This window comes from Triturus cristatus, chromosome 4_1 (genome assembly GCF_964204655.1).
Source record: "Triturus cristatus chromosome 4_1, aTriCri1.1, whole genome shotgun sequence".
NCBI lineage: Eukaryota > Metazoa > Chordata > Amphibia > Caudata > Salamandridae > Triturus > Triturus cristatus.
The window spans coordinates 932,682,318-932,704,168 of record NC_140585.1 but is presented as its reverse complement, the minus strand read 5'-3'; the positions used below and the strand labels follow the sequence as shown (position 1 = coordinate 932,704,168).

The window sequence follows — 21,851 nt, the reverse complement described above, 5'->3', positions numbered from 1 at the left end:
ACTCTGCGCATGCTACATAAGATCTTCAAGTGGCTACCCCAACACACGAGATGCAGAGTGACACAAGCCCTCATCACCAGCTGACTGGACTATGGCAATGACCTCTACGTAGGAACTGCCGCACACCATCTACAGAGACTTCAGACCATACAGAACACTGCAGCCAGATTCCTCCTCAGCCTTCCCCGACGAACCCACATCACACCCCACCTCAGGAAACTCCACTGGCTCCTAGTACAGAATTCAAGTTGCTGACCCACGCACACAAGGTTCTACACAACCAAATACCCGCCTACAATAACCATCCCCTGAACTTCCACCAACCATTGAGAAAACTATGCACCACCTCCCTTTCACTTGCCCATAATCCCTGCATCTACCAAAGCAGAAGTGGAGGACGCTCCTTCTTCCACATCGCAGCAAAGACCTGGAACAGCCTCCTCACACAACTCCGGACAATCACCTCACTTTCGGAATTCCGAATGGTCTGCAGGACCGAGCTGTTTGAATAAGCCTCCGGGGCCTGCAAGCGCCTAAATACCCTATTGGGTGATTACCTGTGATTTTACAGCCTGATTGATTGATGATTGATTTTCGCCTTACTCTACTGGTCCGGTTGCTGGGCTTTGCAGATTTGATGTCTCTTGGGATTTGTAATTTAATCAAATAGTGATCTGACCACATAGGAGGTAGTGTGGGTTATATACAGCATGGTAAAAATTAAAGATCTTATGGCGGGAAAATCCAATCCAATATTATTTTGTCAGCTGGCATTAAATTAGTAGGTAACAGTGGTAATCGTAATTTCAAACACTGCCATTGAATTAGTACAGTTATCTTCAGAGCTATACAATACAGGATCATTACATTGCAAAGGTTACCATTTCATACTATATATTACCAAAAATCATAAAAGTCTGCCACAGAGAATTGAATAACTAAGAATAAACTCAGATCTTTAAGGTTGGGACTGTGTGGGTATATGGTAAAAGCTGTAGAGAAGAGGAACTGTATGGCAGATTCCTGTCAATCTATTCAGGGTGACTAATCTAGTTGTCATAATTCAACAGAAACGGGAGGAGAAGATGGATAGAGCCCTTGTGACTTAGAGCTTAACTGGTGCTGCACATATTAGCCTTCTGCAAACTAGACAGGAAACACACACAGTTTCACGGTCACACCTTAGCAACACCCTATATAATTGCTATTTCCAGTAGAATCAATTAATCAATGTTGGGCTATGGAAATGCCATACACCCAGATCTGTCAAAGTACTACATCCAGAACATGCAACATATTGAGCAGTTAGGGTACTGCCTTATTTGTTCATGCATCCTCCTTTAATCTGCTGACTATTGGCCATCCCACCTTCCTCTACACCCAGAGGTCTCAAATGAGATTCATAACAATGCCCTCTACTGCTCTTCCTCCTACCCGTGCAACCAACACCAGTTCAGCTAGTTGCAGCTCCAGGTCACAGAAGATTCCTATCACCAGTGAAGTCCCCCAAGGTTCTATCTTTCCTCTCATCATTGTCAACCTCTGCATGCCCCCCCTCCCCCTTGGAGCTCTACAGACCAATATTAGCATCAATTTTCATTTTCATCAATATGCCCACAATACACAACACAACTTAAAAGTCTCCTCTGCTCCAGACATCCAATACCTCAAACACTGCCTGCACCACATCTAGACCTGATTGCCCAGCATTTACCTGAAGTTCAATCCCACCAAGCCAGAATTCCTGTTATTTGTTAAGAACAGGTAACTAGTGCCTACCCAGCTCAATGACATAAATCTTGATTTCTTCAAATCAAAACTTACACTCAATGCCAAGTCACTTTGATTCACCTAAAACACAAACCTCACCCCCAAGGAACACATTGCCAAGAAAACAAAGAAAGCCTAATACCGGATCTCTCTACTAAAGAAAGTGAAATATTTCCTCTCAGAAATAAACTTTAGAAATTCAGTATAATTCTTCATACTCTTGCGTCTGAATGTGGGCAACTCCCTGCTCGAGAGCCTCCCAGACTCCACATTAGCTATTTTAAGACCATACTACACACCACAGCATGTTTTATCTAGGGCTTGAAGAAATATGACCACATCATTCCTTTCCTGATGGAACTCAACTAGTTTCCTTATGTGACCTGCACTACCTTCAAAACCAGGGGCATCATTTGCAAAGACTTCACAACCTTCACACCCACCTGTCTGCCTGACAAGCTCACTACCTCTAGAGGCACTCTGCACACCGTCCTGCAGTCAGGACAGTAACAGATTGGAGATTTAAAAAAGTATGAAAAGGAAAAAAGAAAACTGGCCTTCTTTATCTTTGCACCCAGGGTATAAAACTACATCTCCGTATTCATAAGGACCACCCCTCCCTTTCCAATTTAGGAAAGAGCTGAAGACACGTCTCTTTTAAGAACACTACATCAAGATATTTATGTATTTATTTATTTTTGCGATTTTTACAGCACGCAAATACCCAGGGGTGTCTCGGCGCTTTGATGATCAAACTGAACAGGTAAGGCAATTATTGTGCAAACAGCCACGTTTTGAGTTGTTTTCTGAAGCTAAGCAGTGTAGGGCATGTCTTGATACTGAGGGGGAGTGAGTTCCACAGTTTGGCAGTGGCAACTGTGAAGCTTCTGTCACCCCAAGTGACCTTTTTTGTGCGTGGCACGTTGAAGTGGTGGGCTGATGAAGAACGAAGTGTTCTAGATGCTTCTAAAGGTCTAAAGGCGTGTTTCAGGAACAGAGGACCAGAGTTGTTAATGGCCTTGTATGCTATGCAGAGGGCCTTGAACTTAATGCGGCACCTCACAGGGAGCCAGTGGAGTTTGCGAATGGAGTGGGAGATAGAATTGTGTTTAGGGATGTTAAGTAGAAGCCTGGCTGCGGCATTCTGTACCAACTGAAGTTTTTTAAACACCTTTTCCTGGGCGTTGAGGAATAGGGAGTTACAGTAGTCGGTTTTTGAAAATACCAGGGAGGTGATTAGGGTCTTTGCAGCTGAGGTTGGGATGAAGGGTAGGAGCTTTTTAATTTTCCTCAGGGTGAAGAAAGAGGCCGAGACATCATTATTAGCATGATGGTTAAAAAGAAGCCGATCATCAAAGATGACTCCAAGGTTTCTCACTTTAGTGACAGGTGTGGGAGGAGTGCCTAAATTGTTTGGCCACCACTGAGGGGACCAACAGGGCTCCAGTTTACCAAAGGTCATGATCTCAGTCTTGTTGGAATTCAGTTTGAGACAGTTGGCCGCCATCCAGGAACTGATGGCCAACATTCCCTCTTGGAAATTGGCGGCCACCCTGTCTCCGTCCTGGTGTATTGAAAGGACTAACTGAGTGTCATCAGCATAGGTAGTGAGGCTGATGCCATGTTCCTTTATCACCCTCGCCAAGTCCGACACATAGATGTTAAAGAGGGTCGGACTTAGCGAGGAACCCTGTGGTACACCGCAGGGAAGGGAAAGGGGAAGTGATAGAAAGGAACCTAGTTTGACATTGTGGGAACGGTTGTGTAGGAATGAGGCGATGAGATCCTTAGCTTTATGTACCACACCCATGGCTGCGACACGGTCGATTAGGATGTTATGGTCGACCGTGTCGAAGGCCGCGGATAAGTCCAACAACACCAGGACTGCCGCTCCTCCCTTGTCCATGGTGTGTCTTATCTCATCCGCTGCCATGATGAGTGCCGTCTCTGTTCCATGGCCTTTCCTAAAGCCAAATTGTGTATCGTCCAGAAGGTTGTGGGTGTGAATGTAGTGTGATAGTTGTTGGTTCATGAGGTTCTCGAAGATTTTAGCTGGGAAGGGTAGACAGGCAATAGGTCTGTAACTAGCCGGGTCAGTGGGGTCAAGGGAAGGTTTTTTTAACAGGGGTCTGATAATTGCTTTTTTCCACACTGCTGGGTAGATACCTGTTTGGAACATGTTGTTGCATATGTTGGCTAAGGCTGGTGAGATTGCCTCCGGAATGAGGTTAAGGATGGAGGGAGGGCATGGGTCTAGTGGTGAGCCTGATTTGATGGTTGTTGTAACGCCCTGAACGTCTCAGGATCGTTTAACAGACACGATAATGAGGACGCAACCACTTGTGAAGGGTTAGTTATTTTAATGAAGGCAAAAATAATACAAAGAATAAACAAAAGTTATAGTCACTGGAATCCTCCAGGCTAAGTACGTTACCAGCCCACCGCACGGATGGTCCTAACCGTCCTCTGCATATACGCCGATCCCGGCGTATGCCAACAGAGGGCAGAAATGAAATGGCCGACAATGCCAATCGGTAGGCTGTGAGGGGCACGAAGAGTGTTGGGGAGAATCGAGGAGTCAGGGAAACACCCAGCCGGGGTCTCTACCTGAAGGGAGCAGCCGCTCAACCTCTTCCTCAGACTGCACCGGGACGCGGAGTCACCTCCTGGTGATGCGTCACCGATACCCCAATCAAAAAGCAAGAAGACTGAACCGAGAGCAGCCGCTCGATCGATCCTGTGGACTTCCGAGTCTGTAACGCGGCAAACACCTCCTGGTGTGCATTACAGCTGGCAGTCCCTGTATCTCTGGTCTGGCTGGGAGTTACGACTCCAACCAGCAAAAGCGCCACTGCGCTTTGACTCAGCCGAGTCCAAAAGCGAAGCTCAATGGTTGACCGGTAGAGCTTCCGGGTCCTTCACAGGTGACGATGGGGCAAGACACGGCCCAGGGAGTAACGACTCGACCTACCTCCGTTCTTGCCTTACTGGAGCACCACTCCGGAACACTGCTCTTCACGAAGCAGGTACGTCGGTGTAAACACAATATCCGACAGCGTTGTACCTCCCGGTTCCTCCCTTTATAGGGCGTGTTTTCCTTGAGTTATGTAACAGCTCTCCTGTTTACATAAGGGCGTGTTTTCCTTGAGTTATGTAACAGCTCTCCTGTTTACATAAGGGCGTGTTTTCCTTGAGTTATGTAACAGCTCTCCTGTTTACATAAGGGCGTGTTTTCCTTGAGTTATGTAACAGCTCTCCTGTTTACACAAGGGCGTGTTTTCCTTGAGTTATGTAACAGCTCTCCTGTTTACATAACCTCTCAACCGCTAAGCATCCTGGGAGATGTAGTCCGTTTTCGCTGGTTACCGTTTTCTTCCCCTCGCATGACAGGAATTCTTGACAGTTGTAATAAGATGGGAGATTTGTTCAAGTGTGACAGGCTGGAAAAGTGGAAAAGATCGGGTGATGGAGGAAGGGGTAGAGACAGAGGTCTTTACCATGGGTATGGTTTGAGGGGTGAATGCAGAGAATATGGAGGTGACTTTATCGGTAAAAAAGTCTGCCAGAGAATTGCAAAGTTCTTGTGAGGTGTTTTCAGGTGGGGCGGGAGGGTTGGCCAGATGGTTGACCACCTGAAAGAGCTTTCTGGTGGAATTTACTGCTGAGGTGATCTGGGTAACATAATAACTGCTTTTCTCAGTGGCTAGCTGCTGTTTGTATTTAGTAAGCGCTTTTTTGTATGTGATTTGGTCAGTGGGGTTGTAATGTTTGCGCCAGTTTCTTTCTAAATTCCTGCAGAATTGTCTCTGCAGGCGCAGGTTAGATACAGTAATGGCCCACTTTTGCTACCAGAACCCAACTACCTCTTCAGTTATTTGTTAACTATTTCTTTCACTTTAACTCTGTATAGTATTCCACTGTGTTTGGCTAGGTTTGCACTGTGTATATATGTGTATATATATATATATATATATATATATATACAGACCAGTCAGGTGTTACTGGGCTTTATCTGTAAAAGAGATCTCTCTCCTTTTTACCCAGAGACATGACTCCGAATGTTATCATAGTGTTTATTTTCTTCTGCTTTATGTTTACAGTTTCACTGGGGCGAGCAGCAGATTGGCGTTCAACTGGACCAAGGCTCTGGATTTTCAGAAGTGGCATGTGATCATTTCCAGGATACAATTACTACAAACAATAACTCAAGTCCCAGTCTCATAAAATGTACACTTCAAAGCGTCAGGGTGTCTGTTCCTATCATTCAAAGGTGAAATATGTTGGGCTGTTCACTTTGTTGGGATTTTAGGGTGTTTTAAATGTAGTTAACGGATTTTTTGCACAAACTGCATACTTTGCAAATGCTTTAATCTATCAATTTCCTTCAAAATACATTCCACTAATGTTCATTCTTATCCAGTGGATTTTGCATCAACCCAGTAGGTGTATATTTAATAACAAATCATTTGATTTAGTAGAACGGGAAGTTTTATACACAATGCTCCACAAATTTGCTTTTCCACCGAGTTTTCTGGGACTGTTGAAGGGATTATACTCTGGGGCTAAGGCCAGTATAATCATAAATAACATTTCGGCAGGGGAGATATCTGTCAGACGCGGCACGCGTCAAGGATGCTCGATATCTCCTATTTTGTTTGCTCTATTTATAGAGCCTTTTGCTTGTACCATCCGGCAAAACCAAGCTGTTAGTCCACCAATTTTGGGAGTGGCAAAATTCAAATTATATGTGGATAATATTGTGTTATATTTTGCTGCAGATAAGGTGAATATTCAGCGTGCATTTGACAAAATTGCCAAATTTACAGCAATAGGTGGTTATAAAATTAACCAGACAAAATCAGAAGCCTTATTGTTTAACTGTTCACCAGAGATTCTTCCATCTACTATGTGTACGACATTTCAGGCCGGTCGCCCCATTAGATACTTGGGTGTTAGGGTGACCTCAAATTTTAATGATTTATACGCTCTAAATTATGCTTCCTTATTAACCAAGGTTAATCAACAATGGGAAATACTCCCCCTTATGACTATAGGTCAGATCTCGCCCATAAAAATGAACTTGTTGCCTTTGTCCTTCTTCGCTTTTTCTAATGAATTGATTAAAATACGCAGATCATTCTTTGAGGCCATTGACGTAGAAATGCGTGCATTTATTTGGCAAAGGAAACGACTGTGGGTTAAACTGTTAATTCTTTAATTAACTCAGGGGGAAGGCAGCTTAGCGCTTGCACGCTTTAAAACGTATTATCAAGCAGCTCTTCTAAATTGGTTGGCATTAACATCAAAGAGGGCATTTAGTGACGAGAATTGCTATTCGAATAATATGTCAAAAGTAATAAGAATTGACCATGCCTCCTTTGTACAGATTCCCAGATTACCAAAGAGAATGCATTATAAGACTCCTCAAATTGTGGTTGACCGTTTTAATCTTATTCTGTAAGAATACAAAATTCCCCGTTTCCACCCCCAAATAAAACTCGATTCCAGATCACGGCTCGGCTTGAGCCTTGGTCGGTCCATACTTAGCCACTAGGCGACTTTTGGCTTTCGGAGGCATAAGGATTATTTTTTGCAACAATCAATTTATCACATGGCCGGCATTAAGGCAGAAGAATCCATCAATTAACCCCACACTGGTTTTTTAGCTATAGCCAAATAAAGCATTTTTGTTCCGGCTACCTGATGGACTTAAATGAAATAATGGACAAAATTCGATGGACCTTTTTCATCTCCGTCAATCATTAGATGGAAACTGGCTTCAAATTTTACATCAGCTGTGAGGTCCGAAGTTGTTATTTGATCACATTAGTAAAATAGCCGCTACCACTGGTTGCATGATATCTTGGCATTATGCAATCAGCTCAGCAGGAAAGCTATTTGTGCGGCCAACTTCAAGAGAATGGCTTTTATGGTAAATGGATGATATATTATACACCAGATAAAATCAAGAAGATGTATGACAGGGCCGAAGGTAGATGCCTTAGATGCGGGTTGGAACCAGGATATTGGCTTCATTTGATATTTAACTGTCCCAGATTGTTCGTATTTTGGACCAAATACATTCAAGGAAATGGGGAATCGGGTGGCACAAGGAATTGTTCCCGATCCGCTGGGAACCCTCTTTGGTACTCCATCGGGGCCGAACAATTTTTCCACCGAACAAAACCAGCTCTGTTTTGGTAGCTACCCTAGTGGTACCTACTTATTTTAGCGAATTGGAAGTTCCCAAAGATACCCACTGTCGATCAGTGGTGCAATAAAATGGAAACAGGTAAAAACCATGAGATTCTGTATACAAAAAGAGTAGGTGCTGATAAGTGGTTTTAAAAAATCTGGCGGAAATGGGAAACAGCTGACATTGGCAAAACTAGCAGGTAGCTAGATTTTTCAGGCAACTGTGAGACATAATGATGGCTGTTCATAATGTGAACGAAGAAAGAAGGTTCGGAAGACACTAGACAAGTTTGCACAGCAGCAAGCAACCAGAGAAAACAGACTCGCTTCCTAATTTTAATATCAAATTTTTACTCCACACACACGGCCCTTAGTCACTTTAAACCCAGCGGCACTTAGACACAATGGTGGCCGATATAGAGGTCATCTCTGTCTTACAAGTCTGTCACACGATGCCCTCTGTCACTGAATTTATTAATCTTTTACTCAATGCTGCTAAATAACTCTTTTTAACATGAATGCATATTTCTTACAATTTTATCACTGTATTTTACTCATGTTTATTCATGTATTGAATTTTACTCATGTTTTCACTTCACAGATGTAAGACAAATTGCAAATAGTTTTAAGTAACTGCACAGTACATTTTTTCATTCATGTATTCATTCTGTTCATAATGTGTGTTAATATCTATGCTATTCATTTTATCACTGAAATGTATTGGGAATCTTTGAGTGCATGAATTAAAATTCTGATTTAAGATAAATTGTACCTACTGCATTTTTGATAAATAAAAATATAATTAAAAAAAAACAACAACCCTAAACTCTTCCAGCCTGCTTCATATTCCGCCTGACGGTCTTATGACTGACGTTAAATGACCCTTAGCCAGGTGTGTACATCCTTATCGTTCAGGCAGCTGCTGGCCTTTAGATCATTTCTATATTGTCTATGGCAGTACTCTTAATAAGTCTTAGTGCTCTCAATCTTTGAGGACAAATAACTTCCCTGTATCCTTTGGTTTTCTTTTACTACACTACTGAATTTTAAATATCGTCCTGCCAAAATATTGTATCCAGAATAAAGACTACCCCAATTCTATGGAAGTAAATCTATACAGGTAAGTACAGTTACATTCTTAAACCCACATCTATTTATCTTGAAGATATATATGTAAATATATATCTTCAAGGTCCGTAGATATGTAGTTTAGAATAGTACATGCATACTTACCTATAAATATGTATTTTCATCATATTGCATTAGTCAGTATTCTAGATATAATATTTTAGCATCACTCCATTTTATGACATACATTTGGGTAGTCACTACTAGTGATCTACTAGTGCAAAGTGTGGTCACTATTGTGATTGCCACTGAAGTGGCCTCCACTGCCACAAGTGTCAAAGTCATTAGCAGCTCAGAACTGTTTCCATCTGTCAGAAATAGCTCTTGTTATAGAGGAGGTTGGAGACCCCTAATTTATAGTGTGCTAGCTGGGCCCCAGAGTGTGGTGGTCCGGGTTAAAGCAGGCTCATCCTCGCAGCTTTGACGTCGATGACTCTTCTCCTGGCCTCCCATTGTGATATGCAGCAAAGATGATTATGTTGGCTGACTTTAGAGCAGCTGGTGGGGACGCCTCGTGTCCAGAAACAGCTGTGGCATAACAGCGGCTCCCATTGGCCCTCAGCCAGTTGGGCTCTGGTTTTTATTCTACTTTATTTATTTAAAGCTGCTTTGAACTTCATTGGCAGGCAGAATCTCATGAAAGACGCAGCGTGTTCCTCCACAGTCAGGCGTGAAGAGGATCCAACACTTAATAAGACTCTACCCCAGTAATGCCGCCCTTCTCAGCTACACTGTGTATCTCCATCCTTGGATGTTGAGAGATTGGTAAGCAAGCACTGGTCAAGAGGCCAAGTACTTATGGCCAGTCCTGACCAATCACAGTGTCTGCACCTTTCACATTTGGAGGACCCATGCAATCCTGAAAGAGCATAGACATTGCATGATCTGTCCACGCTTGGGTCATGGCATACCGCCCTCCCTCCTGGTCTAGAAGGAATGTTCATTGGCCCCCAAAGAGAAGACACACAACTTTATGCAGATAGCATTTGAAAAGTGGCAGGCGCTAGTAACATTCATGCAGAGGCATTACACCTACTTCAGAGACTACAAGGACTACCTACCACACCCAACATGGCCCTTCCACGGGTGCATAAAAGCCTTGAGAGTGCCAAAGTTTGAGCTTGCTGGCAATATGTGGAATGCATGAGGTGAAACAAAAACAACCATTAAAGTCTGCTTTTCAGCCATACTCCAGCAAAAATGTCCCTCTCTGTTGCTGCTTCTATAGACAAGCTGGGAGAGGTGGGGAGTAACACAACATGGAGGGGGGGGCTGGGAGATGTATACAAGGTTAAGCAGCACACGAGGGCGAGTGCTAGAAATAGAATGCATACTCATTGAGTATGGAGTGAAAAAGAAAAAAGTAGTCCTCTAAATGTGAGCAGTGGAAGCATATCTCTCCAGCTCCCCCCATTTTAGACAACATATTTCCAGGTGTGTGCTCTGAACTTCTAACAAATGTATCAATTTCAATGTATTTTACTGCATCTAAACACCTCTGTATTGCCTCTCGGGAAAGGCTCCGCCAGTTCCACATAGGCACCTCCACTTAATCCGCTACGGGAATCACAGCCCCTTCACCATCCTACCTGTAGGCATCTCAAACAGTCACTCTAAGGACCCCAACTAACAACATATTACCTGCAAACACCCACCTTTCTTCCAGCTCACCCAACGAACCTTCTCAGGGCACTTCGCCCAGCTCTCTCTAGGGAACCCTACACAGCTCTCTATGCATACACCTCAGCCAGAGCTCTATACAACATCACTGAGATACACCTGGGCCCTGAAAGAAAGTCCCTCTGTGCGCAACCTGATCTGGGACTGTCACGTGCATCCTGTGGCACACTAACACAGCTCCCTCCCAACACATCCATCGGTCCCCTCTGGAGTTTCACACCCAGCCTCCTTTGTGGACACCCACTCAGTCACCCCAGGCGACATATGCCCCACCCAGTGCTTAATTTGAGCCTGTTGGTTCCGGTGCTCGGTACCGGCACTTAATTGTCAACGCCGGCACTTAAGATGGTCTGACACATGGTGCCACTGTTTGTTTAATTTAGTGAGCAGTATAACAACTGTTGTTTAATAATTCAATGTACATTAAAACTGACTAATGCCTGCCGCCAAATTCATTCTTATTGCTTTGGGAGCCTGAATAGACTGAATTGTCACACCTGTAGGAGTGTGGTGGTAAGTCGTTAGGTTGTTACGGTCATTAGCAGCGCTGGCAGGGACAAAGGGGGTGGTACAGGCTGCAGTGGCCTCCTGAAGAGAGGCCTTGACCTTTTTTTTGTTTGTTTTTTTACAAATTAGGCACTGCCCCATCTCACCCCTTGTCGACACTATGGGGCATATTATCAAGGTCCGGCGTTAAAATTATCGCCGCTTTATCGGCAGAAAACTGCCGCTAAAGCGGCGATAATGTGCTTGATAATATGCCGATGTGAATTCCCATAGAAGCCCATGTTCTGGTGTCAACATGGGCTTCTATGGGAATTCACATCGACATATTATCAAGCCCATTATCGCCGCTTTTCTGCCGATAAAGCGGCGATAATTTTAACGCCGGACCTTGACAATATGCCCCCAACTCCCTGAGGATGCTGCCACCTGCTCTCCTCAGCTAAATTCAGTGCTTTAAATGGAAATATACAAGGGCAAGTACCCACTGTGCCAAGCTGCCTGTTTGCCACTGGGAAGTGCCAGGACGCTCCCAAAACATGTAGTGGATCCTTGCTGAGAAGTGTCGGTACTCTCTCCTTCTAATTAAGTAAGTGCAGATACTCAGATGTCCGAGAGCCCCCACCCTGTGTGCGTGACAACCTTTCACTAAAGAGAGCTTAAATGTCCAATCTGTGCACAAACTATATATACACAGCCTGCACATATCCGATAATCGTTTGTGTGTTGTGTGCCTCTATATATACTCAGCCTGCACATCTCCGATAGACGTTTGTGTGTTGTGTGCCTCTATATATACACAGCCTGCACATATCCGATAATCGTTTGTGTGTTATGTGCCTCTATATATACACAGCCTTCACATATCCAATAGATGTTTGTGTGTTGTGGCCTCTATATATACACAGCTGCCCATAGCTGATAGATGTCTGTGTGTTGTGTGCCTCTATATATACACAGCCTTCACATATCCGATAGATGTTTGTCTGTGTGTTGTGTGCCTCTATAATACACAGCCTACACATATCCGACAGACGTTTGTGTGTTGTGTGCCGCTATATATACAGAGCCTTCACATATCCGACAGACGTTTGTGTGTTGTGGGCCTCTATATATACACAGCCTTCACATATCCGATAGATGTTTGTGTGCCTCTATATAGACACAGCCTTCACATATCCGATAGATGTTTGTCTGTTTGTTGTGTGCCTCTATATATACACAGCCTGCCCATATCCTATAGATGTCTGTTTGTTGTGTGCCTCTATATATACACAGCCTGCCCATATCCGATAGATGTCTGTGTGTTGTGTGCCTCTATATATACACAGCCTTCACATATCCAATAGATGTTTGTCTGTTTGTTGTGTGCCTCTATATATACACAGCCTGCCCATATCCGATAGATGTCTGTGTGTTGTGTGCCTCTATATATACACAGCCTGCTAATATCCAATAGATGTTTGTGTGTTGTGTGCCTCTATATAGACACAGCCTTCACATATCCGATAGATGTTTGTCTGTTTGTTGAGTGCCTGTATATATACACAGCCTACACATATCCGACAGACGTTTGTGTGTTGTGTGCCTCTATATATACACACAGCCTTCACATATCCGACAGACGTTTGTGTGTTGTGGGCCTCTATATATACACAGCCTTCACATATCCGATAGATGTTTGTGTGCCTCTATATAGACACAGCCTTCACATATCCGATAGATGTTTGTCTGTTTGTTGTGTGCCTCTATATATACACAGCCTGCCCATATCCTATAGATGTCTGTGTGTTGTGTGCCTCTATATATACACAGCCTTCACATATCCAATAGATGTTTGTCTGTTTGTTGTGTGCCTCTATATATACACAGCCTGCCCATATCCGATAGATGTCTGTGTGTTGTGTGCCTCTATATATACACAGCCTGCTAATATCCAATAGATGTTTGTGTATTGTGTGCCTCTATATAGACACAGCCTTCACATATCCGATAGATGTTTGTCTGTTTGTTGTGTGCCTCTATATATACACAGCCTGCCCATATCCTATAGATGTCTGTTTGTTGTGTGCCTCTATATATACACAGCCTGCCCATATCCGATAGATGTCTGTGTGTTGTGTGCCTCTATATATACACAGCCTTCACATATCCAATAGATGTTTGTCTGTTTGTTGTGTGCCTCTATATATACACAGCCTGCCCATATCCGATAGATGTCTGTGTGTTGTGTGCCTCTATATATACACAGCCTGCTAATATCCAATAGATGTTTGTGTGTTGTGTACCTCTATATATATATACACAGCCTGCACATATCCGATTGATGTTTTGGTGTGTGTTGTGTGCCTCACACACGTTATAAACAGAGACATCGATGGCCTGCGAGTCTGCCTGCTGTGTAAGGGACATTATCTACTTGGTAGGCGGGTGCGGGGACTCCCAGTCCGACAGAAAGTGTTGTATTGCCCTTGTTATTAACAGCATTAGAGACACAGTTGAACGACTTGTTGGAATTGTTTAAATGAAACTCTTATTTTCCTGCCACATACAGTGGCGTAATACGGGCCCTTGTCGACCGCCCGGTGCGGGCAAGCTCCAGGGGGACCCCTTGGCACAGTACTCTGGCGGGGGGGGGGGGGGGGAGGGGGGGGGGGTTCTCAAGTTTTGTAACGCCAGTGACCACAAACGCACATGGCAGAACAGAAGTACACAAAGAAAACACGCACGTTAAGACCTACTAGTCCTAGTGTGCCAAGCATAAAGCTATTTACCATCTTCTCCTCTTATTAGGCCCGGTAGACAATCATGAGTAAATCTGCACCCTGTGATTTACACCTCACATAGATCTACGTTTACTGATTTTCGGAATTCACTGATGTCAGGGTGGGCCTGAAACCTACCCCAGTCGTAGGTTCCAAGGCGCCCTCTGGGTGTTTGTGAATTCTAATTTCGCACATGCAAATATACACACACACATTTTCACTTGTGGAAATAAGACACAGAGGAATTGCATATACACTTGCTAGCTTTTGTTATTACCCCATTAAAAACCCCTTTCCAGAACTCCCCGACAATTCTGTGAGTGTTCCTTTTCCTATCCCACTCTGGTAAAGGATAAACTCCTACCATTGACAGAAGTAAATCAACATTTCAAAAGACGGTTAGAAATGGAGTCAAAGATGAGTTTGTAAACGCAGTCAGACATGTAAGTTTGTGTTTACAAAATGGGCCCTGTAACACACTCCTGTTCCTCCACACCCCTGGTCGTAGATTTACTAAAACAAAAAAGTTTGTTTAAGTAAAACCATGCATGTCTGCAAAACTATGTGCCCTGATTTTAAAACGTTGATTGGCCTTCAGAAACCAGGCTATTTACGTGCGTAGGTCTGGCATCCGTGCACCTTGGAAAGGGAGAGATGCGGAGCTACCACTAGCTCTGAGGGGACAGGCTGCAACACCATCTCCCAGCCAGGCCATGCAAAAATCACGAGGCGAATAAGGTCCCACGGTTTTAAGTTGATGGGGTTTTGTGGGATTATGCGATGGCAGTGGTGGGTGCAAAGATGCGCCGTCTGATTTGTGCTATACCCGTCTCTCCTTTGTAATTGGTGATGAAGAGCGAAGTTCTGTGTGCATCATACATATACACAGGGCACAAGTCCTAAACAAGCATTAGCATAGCCAATAGGTCTCGCCTTTGGGACCTTATAAGTGTTTAGCCATGCAACAGTGGCATAACTAAATACTTATAAAGGTCCCAAAAGCGAGACCTATTGGCTATGCCAAGCGGCCGCGAAAGTGAAAGTGATCGCGATCAAAGCGGCCGTGTGGCTGCGAAAGTGAAAGTAATCACGGTAAAGCGCGGCGCGCGCGCCCGCGCACATGCACTGTAGCTCTAGGCTGGCCTGGTAGCACTTTTTGGAGCCCTCTCAATAAGTCGTGCCAGACCAGCGCATGCGCTGGGTCAGGCGAGACCTCAAAAGAAGTGGGGTGGACTAATCTAGTTAATCAGAATACAAGTGGCATCACAGCGCGTGACATCACAGGAAGTGGTATCATAAGAAGTGACATCATATCATAAGCCCTCACATTTATGTTTAACATGTCTGTCATGATTACATTGGATCATATTTCGAGTATATAAGGAAACCCTCCTGATTTAGGCAAAAGATTCACACTTTTGAAAGCTATACATAAAACAGTGTTGACTTTTGGCAGTGTAAACTTCCTCTACCTATAGTGCTTTGAAAGAAAAAATAGTGGTACTTAAATTATTTCAAAGCCTCCTCAGGGGTAGTAAGCACTATCTAAATTACATTTACTTTGTGTAAATACAGGGAAAGACCAACACATCTGACATTCTTACAGTGCAGGCATTTCTCCTAAACAGGGACTGCAGGACTGCCCCGGGCCCACGCAGGGGGCCCTCCTAAGAGGGCGGCCCCCCTTAGTGCCACAGGATGGCACACGACGAGTCAGCCTCCCAGTGTTTGGGACCCTCATGGGTCCTCATGCCTACGTCACTTCCGGGCAGGAGGGTGTGGGGGGGAGAGGTACATATACCTCTCCAGCCCACTGGTCGCCCTCTTTTTTATTCTGCCTGGACGCTGTTTCCCTCCCCACCGCTTACCCAGCATACAGGCAGGGGTGGGGGTGTGTCTAACTAACTTATTATTTTGTGTTGCAGGCGGAGTTACATGGTGATCCAGAGGCTGTAAGGTACAGAAGGGTACCCTCTGCAGGAGCACAGTAAGGGTGCTAAAACCAAATATCCCCAGGGAGGTCCTCGCGTTAGACCCTGGAGGAGCGACGGTGCCCTGTTAGCCCTACGGGCGGTTGTGGACCTGAGCAACCGGGGGTTGCCTCAATGCTCCGCCCCTCTTAGGGGGGGGCGTGAGTAAGGGGGTGGACTGGTAGTCCACCGGTGGGAGGGGCTATCCCCTCCCCCAAATCTAACAAACACCAGTTGGCTAGGGCCACGGTGGATTTTGGCTCATCAGGTGGGCAGGCCGCGAGGGGCTGCCTGCCCTGGGATCGCCCGTAAGATAACCCACCATATTGGCATATTTGTTATGCAAATAAACCTGCAGCAATTTTCTCCACTAAGAATGTGTCTTGTCTGATTATTTCTTCAAGATATTGCTGTGGGAGGGATAGGGAGTGTTGCCGATATTGGCACTATGAACAGAGTGAAAAGCTGCCTCTCTTAAGTATGTGTGAAGTGCTAACGAGGTGTGAGTCTTTGTTTACCCTCATTTGCATCAGGTTTGAGGCTCCTGACTGCTCCCAGAGAAGAGACTCAACAAAAGGAGGCCTGGTGACCCCTCAGGTTGGGCCTTTGGTATGGGCCCAGCAGGAGTCTGAACTGAGAAAGCCCTGTCCCCGCCTGCACGTTGTTGCGAAAGCAGACAACAACGTGCAGGCGCTGCTGAATGTGTCCGGGTGTTTGCAAATTACAACAGGACGAATTCAGCCTATTTTTCAGTGGGGCCCAACTTCTTGACAGGGTGGCCGGCGTCCACCCTGTAAAAATAGTGGGTGGACGCTGTCCACCCGCGTGTACCCCCAACTCGTGCCCTGCATATACATCAATGCTTGGATAGATTTGAAATGCTTCGATAGTGTTGTTACATTTTTCAAAATATCACTTTTCTTCCGCTAACGGTACACAACCTTCTACTCTCCCGACCCCTTAAGCCCCCGACTCCTGCTCATTGCATCGTCTCTTGGACCCCAGATTTGCTAAACTTTATGCAGTCACCTCTGAGGTTAAATCGGCAGCACTACTGTGCACATGGGGGAAACAGAGCAGGCCATACTCCCGAAGCACCCACACATAAAAGAGTTTTTGTGATGCTAACCATTAAGCTGTGGTATCTTGTGTGAAATGTGCTCTCGAGGACCAACCTCTAGCACAGATTTCTATGGAGTGGCCGCTTTTTAAGGGCAAATTTCAGACATTGCATGACTTTGTGGAAATTACACACGTTCTGCATGGGAATGTCATGCAGAATTCCACTTGCCCCTTCTTTACATCCACTTTCATTCAGGACTGGGATTTAATGCACATACAGATCACAATATTTTAGCAGATCGGGCGTTGAGTGATATTCTAGGGGTGCTTGTGGTGCTCCCACTCCCTTATGGACCCTTTTGTCTAAATAATGGGGGGCTGTTGCTCTGCGCCAAAAAGCAATTTGTATCTGTGCGCGTGCTAAATTTATATTAATGAATGATGGCAGAGTTTAACTTCTTTCCACGCTCAACAATATTAATTCAGGGCCTGAGTTGGGTCGCCAGAGGGAGTGTTCGGAGATTGTCTCACCACTCTTACAAATCAAGCCGCGCCCCTAGCTGCAGCAAGGGTTGTCAGGTTTTAGAGGGAGTGTCTGCGAACCCAGTTTACATATTAACCGCTGAAGTGTCCTCCGCGTGCGGGCCCAGCACCAACAATCCCGGGAGTCTGTCTCCCTTCTAACATCAAATAGAGAGACAGCTCTGAAATAAATGTATGTAGCCTGGCATGGAACACGCAGTGGGGAGTTTCACGTGAGACCTGGCAGGTCCGGAGATCTGCCTGCGGTCAGGGCTTTAAGTGGGATGAAAAAACTAGTGGGTCTCTCAAAGGGGCGTGGCCAGTGTAATTAGGGGTGTGGCTTAAAAAATGTAGGCAAAAAATCTGTGCTTAGCATAGTATGCCGCCCGACTTGTATTTTGCTGTCTTTTTGTCATTTCATCCAGATATGATACAAGTAACATCATACCTACAACAAGTCATTGCTATTGGCTTTGCCAATGGTTGTTCGTTGCATAAGATAAAGAAGCAGCAACTATGGCTGGTAATAATAGTGAAACAGCTTTCACTTAAAGCCCTGGGGACACCACAATAATGTTGCTGCTCCTGAGTTTCAAAAAGAGAAGGAAAATCCAGAGAGAAAATGACTCTCTTTAAAGGATTTCCCTTCCCCTGCAGTGCTCACCTGGCATGACGTCATGCTGTATCTTCACTAGTGAGAAGTGAGCAGTGTGAGCATGCGCACATCGATGTGCCTGCGGTTACTGCAGTCCAGAAAAAGACGGGCCCAAAACAGAGCCCGATAGAGACCCCTTACGAGACCCCCTTTAAATAACTGCCGATGCTCAGCACCCGTGAGACCGGTCCAATTAAAGCCCTGCCTGTGGTGTACCTGAAAGCTACACCATGAGTAACACAAAATGAAGATAGAGGAAAAGATGTGGTTTCACGGCTAGACTGCCGACCTGGGAGCTGGGAAACCAATGTTCGAGCCACGGGGTCGACTCCACATACTGGGGCATATAATCAAGCCAGGCGATAAAATGATCGCAGAAAACTGCCGCTAAAACGGCGATAATGGGCTTGATAATATGCTCTATGGAATTCCAATTGAAGCCCATGTTAATTGTGAAGAACGTCTAACATGGGCTTCAATTGGAATTCCATAGAGCATATTATCAAGCCCATTATCGCCGTTTTTCTGCCTGGCTTGATAATATGCCCCTTATTCTCCCGTGCCTAGTACTAAAAATACATGAACGTGTTTTTGTGAAAGGTAACCGGTGCTCATGAAAAGCGCTCCAAAATATCGGATCGAGTTCGTGCTATAAAGAAAAAGAAATACCCTCTGCACAATGTGATCAGGGCTCCGAGACTCTCATATCATACAGATGTTTAATGGCTTTGGGCTGATTAGGGCCTCCCTTGAAGCCTCCCCCCAGAGGGTTACCCTCCCCAGCCGACTTTGAAGCTGGAGTCTGGGTGCCAGGTTCGAATCTTGGCGAGAGGCTCGAGCATCCTGTGATTCTGGGCAAATCACTGAGGGGCATATTATCAAGCCAGGCGATAAAATTATCGCCGCTTTAACGGCGATAATGGGCTTGATAATATGCTCTATGGAATTCCAATTGAAGCCCAAGTTAGACGTCCTTCACATCTAACATGGGCTTCAATTGGAATTCCATAGAGATAATTTTATCGCCTGGCTTGATAATATGCCCCTGAATCTCCCCGTGGGCCGTGACTTTAAAAAGAATGTGTACGTCTGTAATGCAACTGATGCTCATGTAAAGCGCTCTGATACCTTCGGGTAGATTTCGCGCTATATGAAACTACAACAAAAAAAAACCACACGAATGAGTCTGTTTTTCTCCCTGCTGCGTGGCCAGCACTGGTTATACACGTGTTGTTAAGCCTGTCTACTCGCTCTTCGTTTAGCACACACCTCAGGACAGGGAGCTCCGGACAAAGAACGCCAGATGATTATCAGCTCTGTCCGTTAATCCCGCAAGCCTTCCAGGCCCACGGGGCTGTTTCTCTCTATTGCTTCCCTTTTCTTTTTAAAGCAGTCTGCCTACATGTCATGCAGAGCCGGTGCAGCAGGACGCTGTACACGCGGAGCACGTCCCCGGCAACAGTGCAGAACGTCGCGTCACTTTATGAAATGTGCAGCCCCTGGAGAGAGTAACCGGGGCCTACAGCCCCTACGGAGCGGGAGGGGGCACAGTCCAGAGAGTCCCTAGTCAGCCTCAGGTCTATACAGATACAGCAGTCTCAGGGCCCCTCGCAGATGTCTGCAGGCGGGCCCATCAATTTGCAATCGACCACCAGTACAGACAGGCTAACTTTTCACACCACGGCTTCTGGTTCAAGGCGGCAGGACCTTGCAGACACGACACCCTGGCAGAACGACTGAAATTAAATACGTGGGATGTGTTGGGCACAGGGGGACTAACCTAGTTAATCAGAATGCAAGTGGCATCAAGGCGGAGAACATCACTGCGTGTGAGACCGGGGCGCGTGACAATAGGGCGCGTGACGTCACAGGAAGTGGCATCATAAGAAGTGACATCAGATCTTAAGCCCTCACATATATGTTTAACATGTCTTTCATGAGTACATTGGAGCATATTTCGAGTATATAGGGATACCCTTCTGGTTTAGGCAGAAGATTCACACTTTTGTAAGCTACTCATAAAACAATGTTGCCTTTTGTCTGCGTAAACTTCCTCTACCCATAGTGCTTTAAAAGAAAAAATAGTGGTACTTACATTATTTCAACGCCTCCTCAGGGGTAGTAAGCACTATATAAATTACATTTATTTTGTGTAAATACAGGGAAAGACCAACACATCTGACATTCTTACTGTGAATGGATATCTTGTAAACAGGGACTGAACAAAGTGAAAAGTTGCCTCTCTTTAAGCATGTGAGAAGTGCTGACAAGGTGTGATGTGCGAAGTGCTAACAAGGTGTGAGCCTTTATTTCTCCTCTGCTGCATTTGCATCTAGGTGTGAGGCTCCTGACTGCTCCCCCCCAGCAGACTTCAACAAAAGGAGGCCTGATGACCCCTCCGATTTGGCCTTTGTTATGGGCCCAGCAGGAGTCTGAACTGAGAAAAAAACCCTCCCCGCTTGTACATTGTTGCAGAGCGAAAGCAGACAGAAACCTGTGCAAGCCCTGCTGAAAGTGTCCTGGTGTTTGCAAATTACACCGGGACACATTTTTTAGTGGGGCCCAACTTCTTGGCAGGGTGGACGGCATCCACCCTGTGAAAATAGTGGGTAGACGCTGTCCACCTGCGTGTACCCCCTTCTCGTGCCCTGGTTGTGCCCCCTAAAGACATCAGTTTGCTGGTGCCATCTAACTAGGCCACTGTTACAGACAAGCGTCTTTTTCTGCTCGAAAACAATGATTGCTTTCTTTTGCTGCACACTTGACGCATTTTATTTTATTTTATATGCATAGCGGTGTTCGAAACGAACCATCCCTAGAGTGGGCTAAGTACACACAACGTTTAGACACTAAAGTGGAGCCAAGCTCCAAGCCAGGCCTAGCTGTAACTGCCTGCGTGCTATCATGGTGACTGGTGACAGCACTAAGCATTTTGGGACTTGCAGTTCTACTTTTCCTATTCTATGCAAGGTTCTATAAATCCCTAGATGGTGAGCGCTGTCGACAAAAATTCACACTCATGATAAGGGGAAGAGCACAGGTGGGATTTCCAAAATGCAGCAACCCCTACCTTATTCATGTCAAAGGTCCGGAACATTTGTTCTATGTAGCTGTTGGCTTCCCCGCTGAGCCCTCGGAGGCCAAAGAATTGCTTGAATTCATGGAGGGTCAGCTGCCCCGAAGGACACTCTGTCATGAACTTCTTGTACCAGTGGTGGATCTCCACTGCCTGTAAGTCATCCACTGTGGAGCTGCTGGCGCTTCCCATGGTGGCGGTGATTGCCCAGGAGCTGTCCAAAAGGTCCACGTCCTCTGGCAGTCACCTCCCTTATACCTCCCTCTTCAACTTCAACTTTCCAAACCAGCATAAAACCTGCAGGAGCCTTTAAACAGAGAAAAGTTCCCAGGAGCCAACCAGTGGCTAATCTGCTCAGATGCTGATCAGGGGGGATTAAGGTGGTATAAACCTTGAGCGGAGGACCGAGGTGAAGGTTAATCCGTGGGAGCTGCTACTCCAGTGTCGGAACACAGGGAGGAGCGATCGAACACATGCTGTCAAAAACACCTTCCCAGCACACAGGCACACTTCCAGGGGCTGCA

The 21,851-nt window shown here is 45.4% G+C and overlaps 1 protein-coding gene across 1 annotated transcript in view; it reads right to left on the bottom strand.

Moving 5' to 3' along the window:
* LOC146855852 (guanylyl cyclase-activating protein 1-like) overlaps nucleotides 1-21,591 on the bottom strand; it is a 198,590-nt gene extending 176,999 nt beyond the window's left edge. Inside the window, exon 1 of the mRNA XM_085650669.1 lies at nucleotides 21,322-21,591. Coding sequence (XP_085506795.1) covers nucleotides 21,322-21,519 — 198 coding nt within the window. The 5' untranslated portion in view covers nucleotides 21,520-21,591. The remainder of the gene's footprint in view (nucleotides 1-21,321) is intronic.
* Nucleotides 21,592-21,851: the final 260 nt, after the last annotated feature.